The sequence below is a fragment of the Taudactylus pleione genome, unplaced genomic scaffold, assembly GCF_031769625.1.
Source record: "Taudactylus pleione unplaced genomic scaffold, aTauple2 ptg000447l, whole genome shotgun sequence".
NCBI lineage: Eukaryota > Metazoa > Chordata > Amphibia > Anura > Myobatrachidae > Taudactylus > Taudactylus pleione.
The window spans coordinates 62484-79256 of NW_028284849.1; the positions used below are offsets into that span (position 1 = coordinate 62484).

Genomic DNA, 16773 nt, shown 5'->3' on the forward strand with positions numbered 1-16773 from the left:
ACCTAGCAGGTGTAGTCATTACTCAGTGACACATTTTAAAAGATCCATAGGTGGAGGCAATTATTTTACTTGAGGACCGAGTTTGAGAACCTGTGTCCTATGTACAGCCATGGCCAAAAGTTTTGAGAAGGACTCCAGTATTGTTTTTCACAATGTTTGCCAACAGTAAAGCATCCTGAGACCATTCATGTGTGGGACTGCTTCTCAGCCAAGGGAGTGGGATCACTCACAATTTAGACTAAGAACACAGCCATGAATAAAGAATGGTACCAAAACATCCTCCAATAGCAACTTCTCCCAACCATCCAAGAACAGTTTGGTGAGGAACAATTGCTTTTCCAGCATGATGGAGCACCTTGCCATAAGGCAAAAGTGATAACTAAGCGGCTTGGGGAACAAAACATTGTAATTTTGGGTTCATGGCCAGGAAATTCCCCAGGCCTTAATCCCATTGAGAACTTGTGGTCAATCCTCAAGAGGTGGGTGGACAAACAAAAACCCACAAATTATGACAAACTCCAAGCATTGATTAGGCAAGAATGGGCGGCCATCAGTCAGTATGTGGCCCAGAAGGTGAATGACAGCATGCCGGAGCGAATTGCAGAGGTCTTGAAAAAGAAGGGTCAACACTGCAAATATTGACTCTGCATAAACTTAATGTAATTGTCAATAAAAGCCTCTGACACTTATGAAATGCTCTAATGTTACCTCAGTATACCATAGTAACATCTGACTCTGAGACTTATGAAATGCTTGTAATGTTACTTCAGTATACCATAGTAACATATGACACTTATGTAATGCTGTAATGTTACCTCAGTATACCATAGTAACATCTGACACTTATGAAATGCTGTAATGTTACGTCAGTATACCATAGTAACATCTGACACTTATGTAATGCTGTAATGTTACCTCAGTATACCATAGTAACATCTGACACTTATGTAATGCTGTAATGTTACCTCAGTATACGATAGTAACATCTGACACTTATGAAATGCTGTAATGCTACGTCAGTATACCATAGTAACATCTGACACTTATGTAATGCTGTAATGTTACCTCAGTATACCATAGTAACATATGACACTTATGTAATGCTGTAATATTACCTCAGTATACCATAGTAACATCTGACACTTATGTAATGCTGTAATGTTACCTCAGTATACCATAGTAACATCTGACACTTATGAAATGCTGTAATGTTACCTCAGTAAACCATAGTAACATCTGACACTTATGTAATGCTGTAATGTTACCTCAGTATACCATAGTAACATCTGACAATTATGTAATGTTGTAATATTACCTCAGTAAACCATAGTAACATCTGACACTTATGTAATTCTGTAATGTTACCTCAGTATACCATAGTAACATCTGACACTTATCTAATGCTGTAATATTACCTCAGTATACCATAGTAACATCTGACACTTATGTAATGCTGTAATGTTACCTCAGTAAACCATAGTAACATCTGACACTTATGTAATGCTGTAATGTTACCTCAGTATACCATAGTAACATCTGACACTTATGTAATGTTGTAATATTACCTCAGTATACCATAGTAACATCTGACACTTATGTAATGCTGTAATGTTACCTCAGTATACCATAGTAACATCTGACACTTATGTAATGCTGTAATGTTACCTCAGTATACCATAGTAACATCTGACACTTATGAAATGCTGTAATGTTACGTCAGTATACCATAGTAACATCTGACACTTATGTAATGCTGTAATGTTACCTCAGTAAACCATAGTAACATCTGACACTTATGAAATGCTGTAATGTTACCTCAGTATACCATAGTAACATCTGACACTTATGTAATACTGTAATGTTACCTCAGTATACCATAGTAACATCTGACACTTCTGAAATGCTGTAATGTTACCTCAGTATACCATAGTAACATCTGACACTTATGAAATGCTGTAATGTTACCTAAGTATACCATAGTAACATCTGACACTTATGTAATGCTGTAATGTTACCTCAGTATACCATAGTAACATCTGACACATGTAATGCTGTAATGTTACCTCAGTATACCATAGTAACATCTGACACTTATGTAATGCTGTAATGTTACCTCAGTATACCATAGTAACATCTGACACTTATGTAATGCTGTAATGTTACCTCAGTATACCATAGTATACCATAGTAACATCTGACACTTATGTAATGCTGTAATGTTACCTCAGTATACCATAGCATACCATAGTAACATCTGACACTTATGAAATGCTGTAATGTTACCTCAGTATACCATAGTAACATCTGACACTTATGTAATACTGTAATGTTACCTCAGTATACCATAGTAACATCTGACACTTATGAAATGCTGTAATGTTACCTCAGTATACCATAGTAACATCTGACACTTATGAAATGCTGTAATGTTACCTAAGTATACCATAGTAACATCTGACACTTATGTAATGCTGTAATGTTACCTCAGTATACCATAGTAACATCTGACACTTATGTAATGCTGTAATGTTACCTCAGTATACCATAGTAACATCTGACACTTATGTAATGCTGTAACGTTACCTCAGTATACCATAGTAACATCTGACACTTATGTAATGCTGTAACGTTACCTCAGTATACCATAGTAACATCTGACACTTATGTAATGCTGTAATGTTACCTCAGTATACCACAGTAACTTCTGACACTTATGTAATGCTGTAATGTTACCTCAGTATACCATAGTAACATCTGACACTTATGTAATGCTGTAATGTTACCTCAGTATACCATAGTAACATCTGACACTTATGTAATGCTGTAATGTTACCTCAGTATACCATAGTAACATCTGACACTTATGTAATACTGTAATGTTACCTCAGTATACCATTGTAACATCTGACACTTATGTTATGCTGTAATTTTACCTCAGTATACCATAGTAACATCTGACACTTATGTAATGCTGTAATGTTACCTCAGTATACCATAGTAACATCTGACACTTATGTAATGCTGTAATGTTACCTCGGTATACCATAGTAACATCTGACACTTATGTAATGCTGTAATGTTACCTCGGTATACCATAGTAACATCTGACACTTATGTAATGCTGTAATGTTACCTCGGTATACCATAGTAACATCTGACACTTATGTAATGCTGTAATGTTACCTCGGTATACCATAGTAACATCTGACACTTATGTAATGCTGTAATGTTACCTCAGTATACCATAGTAACATCTGACAAAAAGGTCTAAAAACACTGAAGCAGCAAACTATGTGAAAACCAACACTTGTGTCATATTCAAAACTTGTGGCCATGGCTGTATATATGTGTGTGGTTGTGTATTTATAGACTAAGGGCCGAATTCAACTAGCCGCGATAAGTGAGGAGTTTTCGCACAAATACGGCTTATCATGTATATCGGACAATCCTATCAGCCGCAGCTAATAATAAGATAAATAATAAGAGGTGCGAAATCTCCATAGGCAAAATCCACCATCTCAGAGCAGGTGATAAGTTCTACAAAATCCCTATTTTTATCTAAACATGTCAGGACCCCTTGGACACCCCCTTAATGACTAATTAGGCAAAAATATATATTTTTAAATTATCTTATTTCGGCCAATAATTACGTAATTTTTGGGGTGAAAAAGTAAAGTGTTGGAAATTGGGTTTAAAGTAGTGGTGTAGGTGTTTTGAGGGGGCTGTATGTATAGGACAGGTGTTCTGAGGGGGCTGTATGTATAGGACAGGTGTTCTGGGGGGCTGTATGTATAGGACAGGTGTTCTGGGGGGCTGTATGTATAGGACAGGTGTTCTGAGGGGGCTGTATGTATAGGACAGGTGTTCTGAGGGGGCTGTATGTATAGGTCAGGTGTTCTGGGGGGCTGTATGTATAGGACAGGTGTTCTGGGGGGCTGTATGTAAAGGACAGGTGTTCTGGGGGGCTGTATGTATAGGACAGGTGTTCTGAGGGGGCTGTATGTATAGGACAGGTGTTCTGGGGGGCTGTATGTATAGGTCAGGTGTTCTGGGGGGCTGTATGTATAGGACAGGTGTTCTGGGGAGCTGTATGTATAGGACAAGAATTCTGGGGGGCTGTATGTATAGAACAGGTGTTCTGGGGGGCTGTATGTATAGGACAGGTGTTCTGGGGAGCTGTATGTATAGGACAGGTGCTCTGGGGGGCTGTATGTATAGGACAGGAATTCTGGGGGGCTGTATGTATAGAACAGGTGTTCTGGGGGGCAGTATGTATAGGACAGGTGCTCTGGGGGGCTGTATGTATAGAACAGGTGCCAGGGGCAAACGCAGGATTCTCAGGGAGGGGTTTCCAATATATATGTCTACACACACACACATATATATATATATATATATATATATATATATGTAGTTGCGCGCGACAGAGGCCCCCAATAGTAGTTCTCCCTATGTAGTGCCCCTTATATAGTGCCCCCGGTAGTAGTCCTGTCCCTATGCAGTGCCCCTTATATACTGCCACCAGTAGTCCTCCCCCTATGCAGTGCCCCTTATGTATTGCCCCCAGTAGTAGTCCTCCCTATGTAGTGCCACTTATATAATGCCCCGAGTAGAAGACCCACCTATGCAGTGCCTTATGTGGTGGTCCCCCCTATACAGTGCCCCCAGTACTGCCCCTTATATAGTGCCCCAGTAATGCCCCCCCCAGCAGTGCCAGAGCCCCCAGTAGTAGTCCCCCCTATTTAATGCCCCCAGTAGTGCCCATTAGATAGTACCCCCCAGCAGTGCCAGTGCCCCTAGTAGTGCCTCCCCCCAGCAGTGCCAGTGCCCCCAGTAGTGCCTCCCCCCAGCAGTGCCAGTGCCCCCAGAAGTGTCTCCCCCCAGCAGTGACCCCCAGCAGTGACAGTGCCTCCACTAGTGGTCCCCCCTTGAAGTGTCCCCAATATAGTGCCCTCCAGTAGTGCCTCTCCCAGCAGTGCCCCCTACATATACAACGCAAAATACACAAAAAAAAAACCACTTACCTGTATCCCCGCTCCAGTGCCTGCCTCAGTCCGTGAGCCGGAAGGTGCAGCCCGGCTCCGGCAATGCTTCCCTCTGTCTAGCTCCCTCTGGGCGGGTTGTGTGCATGGCGCACAGCCCGTCCACTGCCGATTCAGCTGCCAGCACTTCCGCGTCAGGTGGTATGAAAGCCACCTGACGCGGAAGCGCTGACATTAGAACTGGCAGGGGCCTGGCCGGACAGCGCCGCGCAGGCGATCATGGGTGGCCCGGGGATGGTGCAGAGATGGAGACAAGGCTGTCTCCATCTCTGAATAAAAAAAAATATTGGTTGGTCAGGGGGGGGGTTCTGGGTACTTAGAAACCCCCCCTCCGTGCGCTAGTGGGTGCTCTGGGGGGCTGTATGTATAGGACAGGTGCTCTGGGGGGCTGTATGTATAGGACAGGTGCTCTGGGGGGCTGTATGTATAGGACAGGTGTTCTGGGGGGCTGTATGTATAGGACAGGTGCTCTGGGGGCTGTATGTATAGAACAGGTGCTCTGGGAGGCTGTATGTATAGGACAGGTGTTCCTGGGGGGCTGTATGTATAGGACAGGTGTTCTGGGGGGCTGTATGTATAGGACAGGTGCTCTGGGGGCTGTATGTATAGAACAGGTGCTCTGGGGGGCTGTATGTATAGAACAGGTGTTCTGGGGGGCTGTATGTATAGGACAGGTGCTCTGGGGGGCTGTATGTATAGGACAGGTGCTCTGGGGGGCTGTATGTATAGGACAGGTGTTCTGGGGGGCTGTATGTATAGGACAGGTGCTCTGGGGGCTGTATGTATAGAACAGGTGCTCTGGGAGGCTGTATGTATAGGACAGGTGTTCCTGGGGGGCTGTATGTATAGGACAGGTGTTCTGGGGGGCTGTATGTATAGGACAGGTGCTCTGGGGGCTGTATGTATAGAACAGGTGCTCTGGGGGGCTGTATGTATAGAACAGGTGTTCTGGGGGGCTGTATGTATAGGACAGGTGTTCTGGGGGGCTGTATGTATAGGACAGGTGCGCTGGGGGCTGTATGTATAGAACAGGTGCTCTGGGGGGCTGTATGTATAGGACAGGTGTTCCTGGGAGGCTGTATGTATAGGACAGATGTTTTGGGGATTGCAGGTGCAAGTGACAGGTGTATTTTTAGAATTTTTAAAAATGCACTTTTATGACACAAAAATATACTTACACCAATTTTAATACTCCCAATTTAACTTTAGCTATATATATATATATATATAATATATATATATATATATATATATATATATATAAAGAAGCGAAGGAAGGCGGCACTGCAGGTCTTAATCAATCAACCTGCAGTGCCGCCTTCCTTCGCTTCTTTATACTTTATACTGAGGAGGGCACGCAGGCGTCTGCATTTGTGTATACGGGAGTGCCGGACCGATTGGACCTATATATATATATATATATATATATATATATATACACACGTTGGCAACATGTGACTCCCCAGCTGCTGTTGAACTACAAGTTCCAGCCTGCCTTGCTGGAACAGCTGGAGAGCAAGAGATGACCTGCCTCTATCCTAAAAAGTAAATTATACTTTGTCCTCACCACTTGCAAACATTATGACGCGGCTTCTCCCTGCACTGGGAGTGCCCCTGTTTTCCTGTGATACTGCTGTGAGATGTTTGTCATTGCTCCCTGCACTGGGAGTGCCCCTCTTTTCCTGTGATACTGCTGTGAGATGTTTGTCATTGCTCCCTGCACTGGGAGTGCCCCTCTTTTCCTGTGATACTGCTGTGAGATGTTTGTCATTGCTCCCTGCACTGGGAGTGCCCCTCTTTTCCTGTGATACTGCTGTGAGATGTTTGTCATTGCTCCCTGCACTGGGAGTGCCCCTCTTTTCCTGTGATACTGCTGTGAGATGTTTGTCCTTGCTCCCTGCACTGGGAGTGCCCCTGTTTTCCTGTGATACTGCTGTGAGATGTTTGTCATTGCTCCTTGCACTGGGAGTGCCCCTCTTTTCCTGTGATACTGCTGTGAGATGTTTGTCATTGCTCCCTTGCTCTCCTCTCCCTCTGTGCAGAATGTGATCAGGAATGAAGCGGAATACGGAGCGGGTGCCAGGGTGCGCTCATAGCGGCACGCCCCACATTTCCTGTGACAGAGGTTTCGCTGAGTAGAAGTCACTGTACACAACCTACCCCTAATGTACACGGTGACTACGGTCCTTAGCACAGCGGCCTCAGTAAGAGTTTGTTCCTCTCACCTCATCCCGTTACAATCTGAAGGCAAACACGAGATTGCACTTTAATTCATTAATCAGACAGCAACCGGGTACAAAGTTTAATCCTCACTTTCCAGAGCTGTTAATTCTGAGAAGTGCTGCTGTATAATAATATGCTGTATAATAATATGCTGTATAATAAAATGCTGTATAATAATAACGCAGGAGAACTGTAATTCCACTCTCACCTTCTCACTCATAGAAGAATAACATGAAACAGTGTCTGCAGTAATATTGTCTGTCAGTCAATCTTAATATAACTCAGAGTGGAAAATATGAGGGCGCGTAGGACGGTCAGTCACTGCCCGGGTGCCACATGCTGACCAAACACAGACTCACAAACTGGCATCGGGCAAACACGGCAAATCAATTGTGATGCAGGAAAGTGGTGCCCAAGGCTATTAGTGACCACAGGGCCTGATTCAGACCCGCTCGCAAGCGCTAAGCGCTCGCAACCGGGTCGATGGTGGCCCAGAGAGCATGCGCACGACGGACCCGGCTCCGTCGTGCGCATGCGCGAGACCCGGATAGCGACAGGCAATCCATCGCTCCGGGTCTCGTACCAAAGGGGGCATGCTGACAATGTTGAGTGCAGCACGCCCCCTTTGGTGGGCGGGCCAGGGGAGTGGCTGCCCAACCGGAGGCGTTCCCATGTGAACGCCTCCGGTTGGGGCCGTCCCCACTGACATCATGAGTGATGTCAGTGGGAGAGATTTTGGCTCCGTTAGAGCCGAAATCTCTCTGCGGCTTGCGGCAACAAGACCCTACCACAAGGGTCTCGGCGCAAGCCGGATGGTCGCGATGGTCTTGACCATCGCGACCATCTTCCTGGCCGCTCGCTATAGCTGCGGGTGGTCACCCACAGCTATGCGAGCGGCCAGGAGGCCGTTGTAAAAAAAAAATAGCCCGGCCCTGGTTCAGAGCGAGCGATCTGTCAGAGCGTCCGGCTCTGAATCAGGGCCAGAGTGTAGAAAGTATTATTTCTGTCTGATGCCATCTAGAGGAGGTGTAATAGACTGCAGCCTTGGGGATATACGAGAGCACCCCAAAATGCTCCAAAAGGGGTATATAGAACAGGTGGACCTCAGTATATATTGCTTCCTTCATAATTTCATGCTGTTATTATGCTCAGATAAATGTAGGTGCACAAGTGTACTCATTACTCACTGACACATTTTAAAAGATGCACAGGTGGAGCTAATTATTTCACTTGTGATTCTGTGAGGAAACCTGGAAAACATGCACGGTTTGGCGTCCTGAGGACAGAGTTTGAGAACCTGTGCTATAGACAGATCCAGTAATTACCATATGTCTCACTGACCTGTTTTTCAGAAACCTTAATAGTCTCCTTAAGAACAATCCATGTCACGCTCTCGTTGAGGGGCGGCGTGGTCAGGGAACCGGGGTACGTCCAGTAGTCCAAACTTGCTGGCAGTAGGCATTTTGGATTGAAGTAATCGAACTGCGCTTTGGTTCCCTGGAAGATAATTTTATCTGATCAATGTAAGACCGGTATCAGGGCACTGAAAATTGCTCCCTGCACTGTATGTCAGACACAGGCGATAACACATCCGCCTACACCGTAATCTGGAAAAACACATTATGTTACCAATTCATTTGTGATTACGGCAAGGTCTGGGTAATTAGGCAGCACTCTTGTGAGCGGTAGCTGGTAGTGATAAGATTTATAGCAATGAGACAAGTCACTTTGTGTATTGCATTATAGTGTTAGATAAAAAACTGGATTGAGTTGTTATTGTTTTAGGTAATAAGGTAATTGATATGATAGTCTGGGTCTGAATTGTGGATTTCTATACATTCAGGGGTTAACGCTGCGTTGCATTTACAGTTACGTCAATTTGCATAGCGTAATATACGCAGATTTGCTCTTTGAAGTGGCCACATGTATATGTGTGTAAGCAGATTGTATAAAGTGACACAGAGACCGACACGCCGGCCGCCTGATGCCTGAGAGCTGGTGATGATGGTGGTGGACGGCAGCAGTACCTAGCAACAACGTCTGATTGGCTGGATGTGAACTCGCCTCTAATAGCTGCTTGTTATTCATGTTACGTTTGTGTGTGTGCTTTAGCTTTTAATTTATCCTACATGAGATGTAGAATTGTACCTGCTATATTAGGCGCTTTTGGTTTTAAGTAAATCTAATAGATAATGCACATTTTTACCAAACAAATGGCTAAAAACCGCGGCAGTCAGTGTATGTGATATCTGTCGGGTGTAACCGCACGCTACTAGTGCAGACCTGCGCGCATTTTGCAATGTGTGAGACTCGGCGCGTGGCTATTTTTCACACGGCTTTGCTTCAGTTGGATCCTAAACATCCATTTGTACAGATCCGGATGACACAGAGACACTGTATGATTGGATCTAACTGTCTACATATCATTTAGCATCTCACCAATTGGGATCAGGCACGGCTGCGAAAACCATTTATTGGGCTCTGGTCAGGACTGTAGAGAGCCTGGCCGGGCCCGGGTAAAGGAGGGGGCGTGGACACGCCCCCGTAAAAAAAAAAGCAGAAAAAGTGGCGCTGCGTGCCGGGGAGGGGGCGCTGTAAGCCCCCAGCCCGGCGCTAAGCAGGGGGGGGGGGCGCGATCAGTGTGATCGCTCCCCCCCCCACAGCCATAGGAGACTGCTCCAGCTATAGCCGTGATAGCCGATAGCCAATAAAATGCCGTTTTGAGAACCGAGTAAATCCGAGTAATTCCGAACCCGCTAATCCCTAATATAAATATATATATATATATACACTTTGCAATGAAATTTTGCAATAAATAGAGGTTTTTAGCATAATCATGGCCAAGGTTATGGGCCTACCCACCATATCCAGGTAACCTCTGTAGGGTAGGTCCCTAACATACAGGGGTTCAAATCCAGGGCGCAGGACACCCCAAATCCAGCTCAGCCGAGCCACCCCAGGGCATCGCTCTAATAAGAAAGGTGAAGTGAAAAGTAAGATAGATAGGAGCAGCTACAGCTGCATGTATAGAGTAGAAAGGTGAAATTACATATACAATATATATATATATATATATATATATATATATATATATATATACATATATATAAACAAACAGTAAAAGTGTTAAAATTGCAAAAAAGGGACGTGTTATAATGCGATGCCCTGAAGCAGACCAACCAAAGCAATCCAGGGGACTCACGCCCCAAAAAACAACCCAAAGCTGCACTACAGTATATAAATTGTAGGACTTACCTATAATGTGCTTAATACAAGGATGTATTCACAATGCCAGACTCCATGCTCTGAACCAATGGGGACGGGGTGCTAGTCCAGGCTGAGTCGTCTCGTGCCGTCAGGTGTGCAAAGAAGCACACTAAATGGAATATATGGGAAAGGGGTCCTAGACTGCACACCCTGAATATATATAATGGGAGGTGCTACCTGATGAAACTGTTAATGCAGCTCTATACATGCAGCTGTAGCTGCTCTTATCTATCTTACTTTACACTTCAACTTTCTTATTACGGCGATGCCCTGGGGCGGCTCGGCTGAGCTGGTTTGGGAGTGTCCTCGCCCTGGATTTGAACCCCTGTATGTTAGGGACCTACCCTACAGAGGTTACCTGGATATGGTGGGTAGGCCCATAACCTTGGCCATGATTATGCTAAATACCTCTATTTATTGCAAAATTCCATTGCAAAATATATTTATATATATAATAATTGGAGTTGTGCATCTGTGATTTGTTTTCTTGATCTGCATTAACAGTCTCAACAGGTAGCACCTCCCATTATATATATTCAGGGTGTGCAGTCTAGGACCCCTTTCCCATGTTGCGATAGTCAACAGGTCGGCATGTTTATAATGGTATTTCCCATTCACTTTTACCCTAATCACAGTCTAACACTTACCCTAATTGTAGCATAACCCTTACTCTAATTGCAGCATAACAATAACTCTAATTGCAGCATAACAATAACACTCACTGCAGCCTGACCCTAATATAACCCTGACTCTAATTGCAGCATAACAATAACCCTAACTGCAGCCTAACAATAACCCTTACTCTAATTGCAGCATAACAATAACCCTTACTCTAATTGCAGCATAACAATAACTCTAATTGCAGCATAACAATAACACTCACTGCAGCCTGACCCTAATATAACCCTGACTCTAATTGCAGCATAACAATAACCCTGACTGCAGCCTAACAATAACCCTTACTCTAATTGCAGCATAACAATAACTCTAATTGCAGCATAACAATAACACTCACTGCAGCCTGACCCTAATATAACCCTGACTCTAACTGCAGCATAACAATAACCCTAATTGCAGCCTAACAATAACCCTTACTCTAATAGCAGCATAACAATAACTCTAATTGCAGCATAACAATAACTCTAATTGCAGCATAACAATAACTCTAATTGCAGCATAACGATAACTCTAATTGCAGCATAACAATAACCCTTACTGCAGCCTAACCCTAATATAACCCTGACTCTAACTGCAGCATAACAATAACCCTGACTGCAGCCTAACAATAACCCTTACTCTAATTGCAGCATAACAATAACTCTAATTACAGCATAACAATAACCCATACTGCAGCCTAACCCTAATATAATGCTGACTCTGACTCTATTTGCAGCATAGCAATAACCCTTACTCTAATTGCAGCATAACAATAACCCTTACTCTAATTGCAGCATAACAATAACCCTGAATGCAGCATAATAATAACTCTAATTGCAGCATAACAATAACTCTAATTGCAGCATAGCAATAACCCTGACTGCAGCCTAACCCTAATATAACCCTGACTCTAAGTGCAGCATAACATAGCAATAACCCTAACTGCAGCCTAACAATAACCCTTACTCTAATTGCAGTATAACAATAACCCTGACTGCAGCCTTACCCTAATATAACCCTTACTCTAATTGCAGCATAACAATAACCCTAACTGCAGCCTAACAATAACCATTACTCTAATTGCAGCATAACAATAACTCTAATTGCAGCATAACAATAACCCTGACTGCAGCCTAACCCTAATATAACCCTTACTCTAATTGCAGCATAACAATAACCCTAACTGCAGCATAACAATAACCCTGACTGCAGCATAATAATAACTCTAATTGCAGCATAACAATAACCTTGACTGCAGCATAATAATAACTCTAATTGCAGCATAACAATAACTCTAATTGCAGCATAACAATAACCCTAACTGCAGCCTAACCCTAATATAACCCTGACTCTAATTGCAGCATAACAATAACCCTAACTGCAGCCTAACAATAACCCTTACTCTAATTGCAGCATAACAATAACTCTAATTGCAGCATAACAATAACCCTGACTGCAGCCTAACCCTAATATAACCCTGACTCTAATTGCAGCATAACAATAACCCTGACTGCAGCATAACAATAACCCTTACTCTAATTGCAGCATAACAATAACCCTTACTCTAATTGCAGCATAACAATAACCCTTACTCTAATTGCAGCATAACAATAACCTTTACTCTAATTGCAGCATAACAATAACTCTAATTGCAGCATAACAATAACCCTGACTGCAGCATAACAATAACCCTTACTCTAATTGCAGCATAACAATAACCCTTACTCTAATTGCAGCATAACAATAACCCTTACTCTAATTGCAGCATAACAATAACTAATTGCATCATAACAATAACTCTAATTGCAGCATAACAATAACCCTAACTGCAGCCTAACCCTAATATAACCCTGACTCTAATTGCAGCATAACAATAACCCTAACTGCAGCCTAACAATAACCTTTACTCTAATTGCAGCATAACAATAACTCTAATTGCAGCAGAACAATAACCCTGACTGCAGCCTAACCCTAATATAACCCTGACTCTAATTGCAGCATAACAATAACCCTGACTGCAGCATAACAATAACCCTTACTCTAATTGCAGCATAACAATAACCCTTACTCTAATTGCAGCATAACAATAACCCTTACTCTAATTGCAGCATAACAATAACCTTGACTGCAGCATAACAATAACTCTAATTGCAGCATAACAATAACTCTAATTGCATCATAACAATAACCTTTACTCTAATTACAGCATAACAATAACCCTTACTCTAATTGCAGCATAACAATAACTCTAACTGCAGCCTAACAATAACCTTTACTCTAATTGCAGCATAACAATAACTCTAATTGCAGCATAACAATAACCCTGACTGCAGCCTAACCCTAATATAACCCTGACTCTAATTGCATCATAACAATAACCCTGACTGCAGCATAACAATAACCCTTACTCTAATTGCAGCATAACAATAACCCTTACTCTAATTGCAGCATAACAATAACCCTTACTCTAATTGCAGCATAACAATAACCTTGACTGCAGCATAACAATAACTCTAATTGCAGCATAACAATAACCCTGACTGCAGCATAACAATAACCCTTACTCTAATTGCAGCATAACAATAACCCTTACTCTAATTGCAGCATAACAATAACCCTTACTCTAATTGCAGCATAACAATAACTCTAATTGCAGCATAACAATAACTCTAATTGCATCATAACAATAACCTTTACTCTAATTGCAGCATAACAATAAACCTAACTGCAGCCTAACCCTAATATAACCCTGACTCTAATTGCAGCATAACAATAACCCTAACTGCAGCCTAACAATAACCCTTACTCTAATTGCAGCATAACAATAACTCTAATTGCAGCATAACAATAACCCTGACTGCAGCCTAACCCTAATATAACCCTGACTCTAATTGCAGCATAACAATAACCCTGTCTGCAGCATAACAATAACCCTTACTCTAATTGCAGCATAACAATAACCCTTACTCTAATTGCAGCATAACAATAACCCTTACTCTAATTGCAGCATAACAATAACTCTAATTGCAACATAACAATAACTCTAATTGCAGCATAACAATAACCCTTACTCTAATTGTAGCATAACAATAACCCTGACTGCAACATAACAATAACCCTTACTCTAATTGCAGCATAACAATAACCCTGACTGCAGCATAACAATAACTCTAATTACAGCATAACAATAACCCTGACTGCAGCATAACAATAACTCTAATTACAGCATAACAATAACCCTGACTGCAGCCTAACCCTAATACAACCCTGACTCTAATTGCGGCATTACCATAACTCTAATTATAGCATAACCCTAACTCTAATTGCAGCATAACAATAACCCTAATTGCAGCATAACCCTAAAGCTGGGCATACACGTCCAGATAAAATGCCTACCAGCCCGCAGATGTCCGCGGGAAATACACTGTGAGATATATCCCGGGGGAGGGGACATTTCCCTTTTCCTTTCATGGGAAGAAACGCAGGAAATGTCGGTCTGTCGGCCACGGCTCGGCATACACTGCCCTATGCGGCCGACATTTTAATTCATAAATATCGTATTAGAAGGGCATGTTGGACAATCCGGCATGCCCGACCGAGCGATATTTAACCCTCGGTAGCCCGCACACAGGCTACAATTATCGGGGCGATCCGCGGATATCGGGGAGATCGCCCTGTTAACTGTAGCGTGTATGGCCAGCATTAGTCTAATTGCAGCATATCCCTAACAATATTGCAAAAAGAAACAGGAACTGTCAAAAGTGTATTAAAAAGAAAAAAGTTAAAGCATGCCGGTTAATTTTATATATATTTTTTCAACCTATAAACACTCGTGTAACGCTCAGTTTCTGTGTATAACTGCGTGGGTGTGTTGTAGTCCCTACTGATTCTAAAGCCTGACGGTCTAGGATTTTGCTAAACTAACCTTGGATAAATCCCGGACTGCCTGTAAAGTATTACAGCCTCGTCCACAAAGTGACATCCAGAGCTAAATGATGAAAGGGGAAAGTGACTCATTTTCTAACGCTGCGCTGAGGCGTAGATTCGCCGTGAACCACTGTCCCACGTGCCCTGGGTGATAACTGCCGGCATCAGAAGGGTCGCTGCTAGCGAATGCGTGGGCGATCGCCCTGAGCCCTCCCAGAATATGTACATTTCTCTTTTAAATGACTGATGGTTTAGTTAACAATGAGTTTTAGAAAGTCGGATAAATGATACCATATAAGACAGGGGACGTAGAATAGCATGTACTAATAGAAGCACAAAGGCAGGTTTTTCTGACAATATAAATACTGGAAAACACAATGTTCTGCGTCACAAAAGCTTTTGCTATGAATGGGCTGTTTTTAGCATTGAATATAGAGAAGGTAACATTAGTAAGTGATCTCCTTACTGAGGAACCTGATCGGCGGACCACAACCAGCTATAGAAAACGCACAATACCAGCTATAGAAAATGCACAATATCCAGCTATAGAAAATGCACAATATCCGGCTACTATATCCAGTATTATCTATGGAACCCCTTTCCTTGCAGAATTGGAAATGACTGTACGATGACAAAGGGTAGGTAACTATATATAGATATGGTTAGTGAGTAGGAGCTGATATATACAGTATAATTATTACTTTTCATCCTATTACGAGCGACGTGGGATTCTGGCTGTTTCTGCTGTCAGTAATTATTATTATCCTTCTTTATTTATCTGGCGCCATAAGGTGTCCGCAGCGCCTTACAACGTAAATAAACAGGTACAGTATGAACACGAGAAAATAAAACCACAGCGTCACTTACAGTAACGGACATATTACTAAGTTGTAAAACGTCCCTGAAAGCTTTGCACATACATCTGTGTATGTTAGTAATGGTTCTATCATAAAGGACATGCGATATATCCTTATACATGGTCCTGTAATAAGGAAGGTCAGGATATATTGGGACAGTGATTAGCTTGATTGTTTGTCTGTGATTTCTATGAGAAGCTCTTTAATATTTATAGATATGTGTAATAATCGCTGGATGTATTTAAAAAAAAAAAAAACAACACAACACGATAAAGTCATGTGATCAGACCCCTACCCAAATGTAGGCGAGCCATGGAATCACAAAGAATAATACGGAAAATGAGAAAATGTCGCTTACTTTAAACCTCACCATATACAGAGCATCTGTCAGTCTGTCCAGCCCCGAGTGTTTCTCTCCAGTCTGACGGTAAATAAGAGTAAAAATCAATGATCAATGGCATCTTATAAAATATTTCATTAAATCCATTGACACCGTGAGCAAGCTAAATAGTCCCTGTATAGCCCGGGGAGCCTGAGATAAGATACATGAGAGGCATCAGAGTATACAAACTGGTTGCTCTAGTAGTAAATCTGGACGAGCCCTTGCTCACGTTATATACGTTATATACCTGTGTCAGTCTCTGCCGCTCACCGTAGCAGGCTAGAGATGAGGAGGCTTCCTGTCGACAAGCGCAACATTCACACAGGAACATGGAGGAGCAGAAGCCGGCAGCTTTATAGTAGGCCTTCTCTCTCATGTCACTCATTCAACGTTTTAGGCACCACCCTGCCTAATAGTA

General features: G+C 42.6%; 1 protein-coding gene across 2 annotated transcripts in view; it reads right to left on the reverse strand.

The window, feature by feature from the left end:
• The window catches only part of CA7 (carbonic anhydrase 7), a 48918-nt gene that overhangs the window by 2063 nt on the left and 30082 nt on the right, over positions 1-16773 (reverse strand). Inside the window, exons 5-6 of one of the 2 annotated variants that reach the window (XM_088448003.1) lie at positions 16344-16394; positions 8607-8762 (exon numbers count right to left, since the gene is read on the reverse strand). In XM_088448003.1, coding sequence (XP_088304129.1) covers positions 8607-8762; positions 16344-16394 — 207 coding nt within the window. Of the gene's footprint in view, positions 1-8606; positions 8763-16331; positions 16395-16773 lie in introns of both variants that reach the window. The other variant, XM_088448002.1, reaches the window with a different exon arrangement.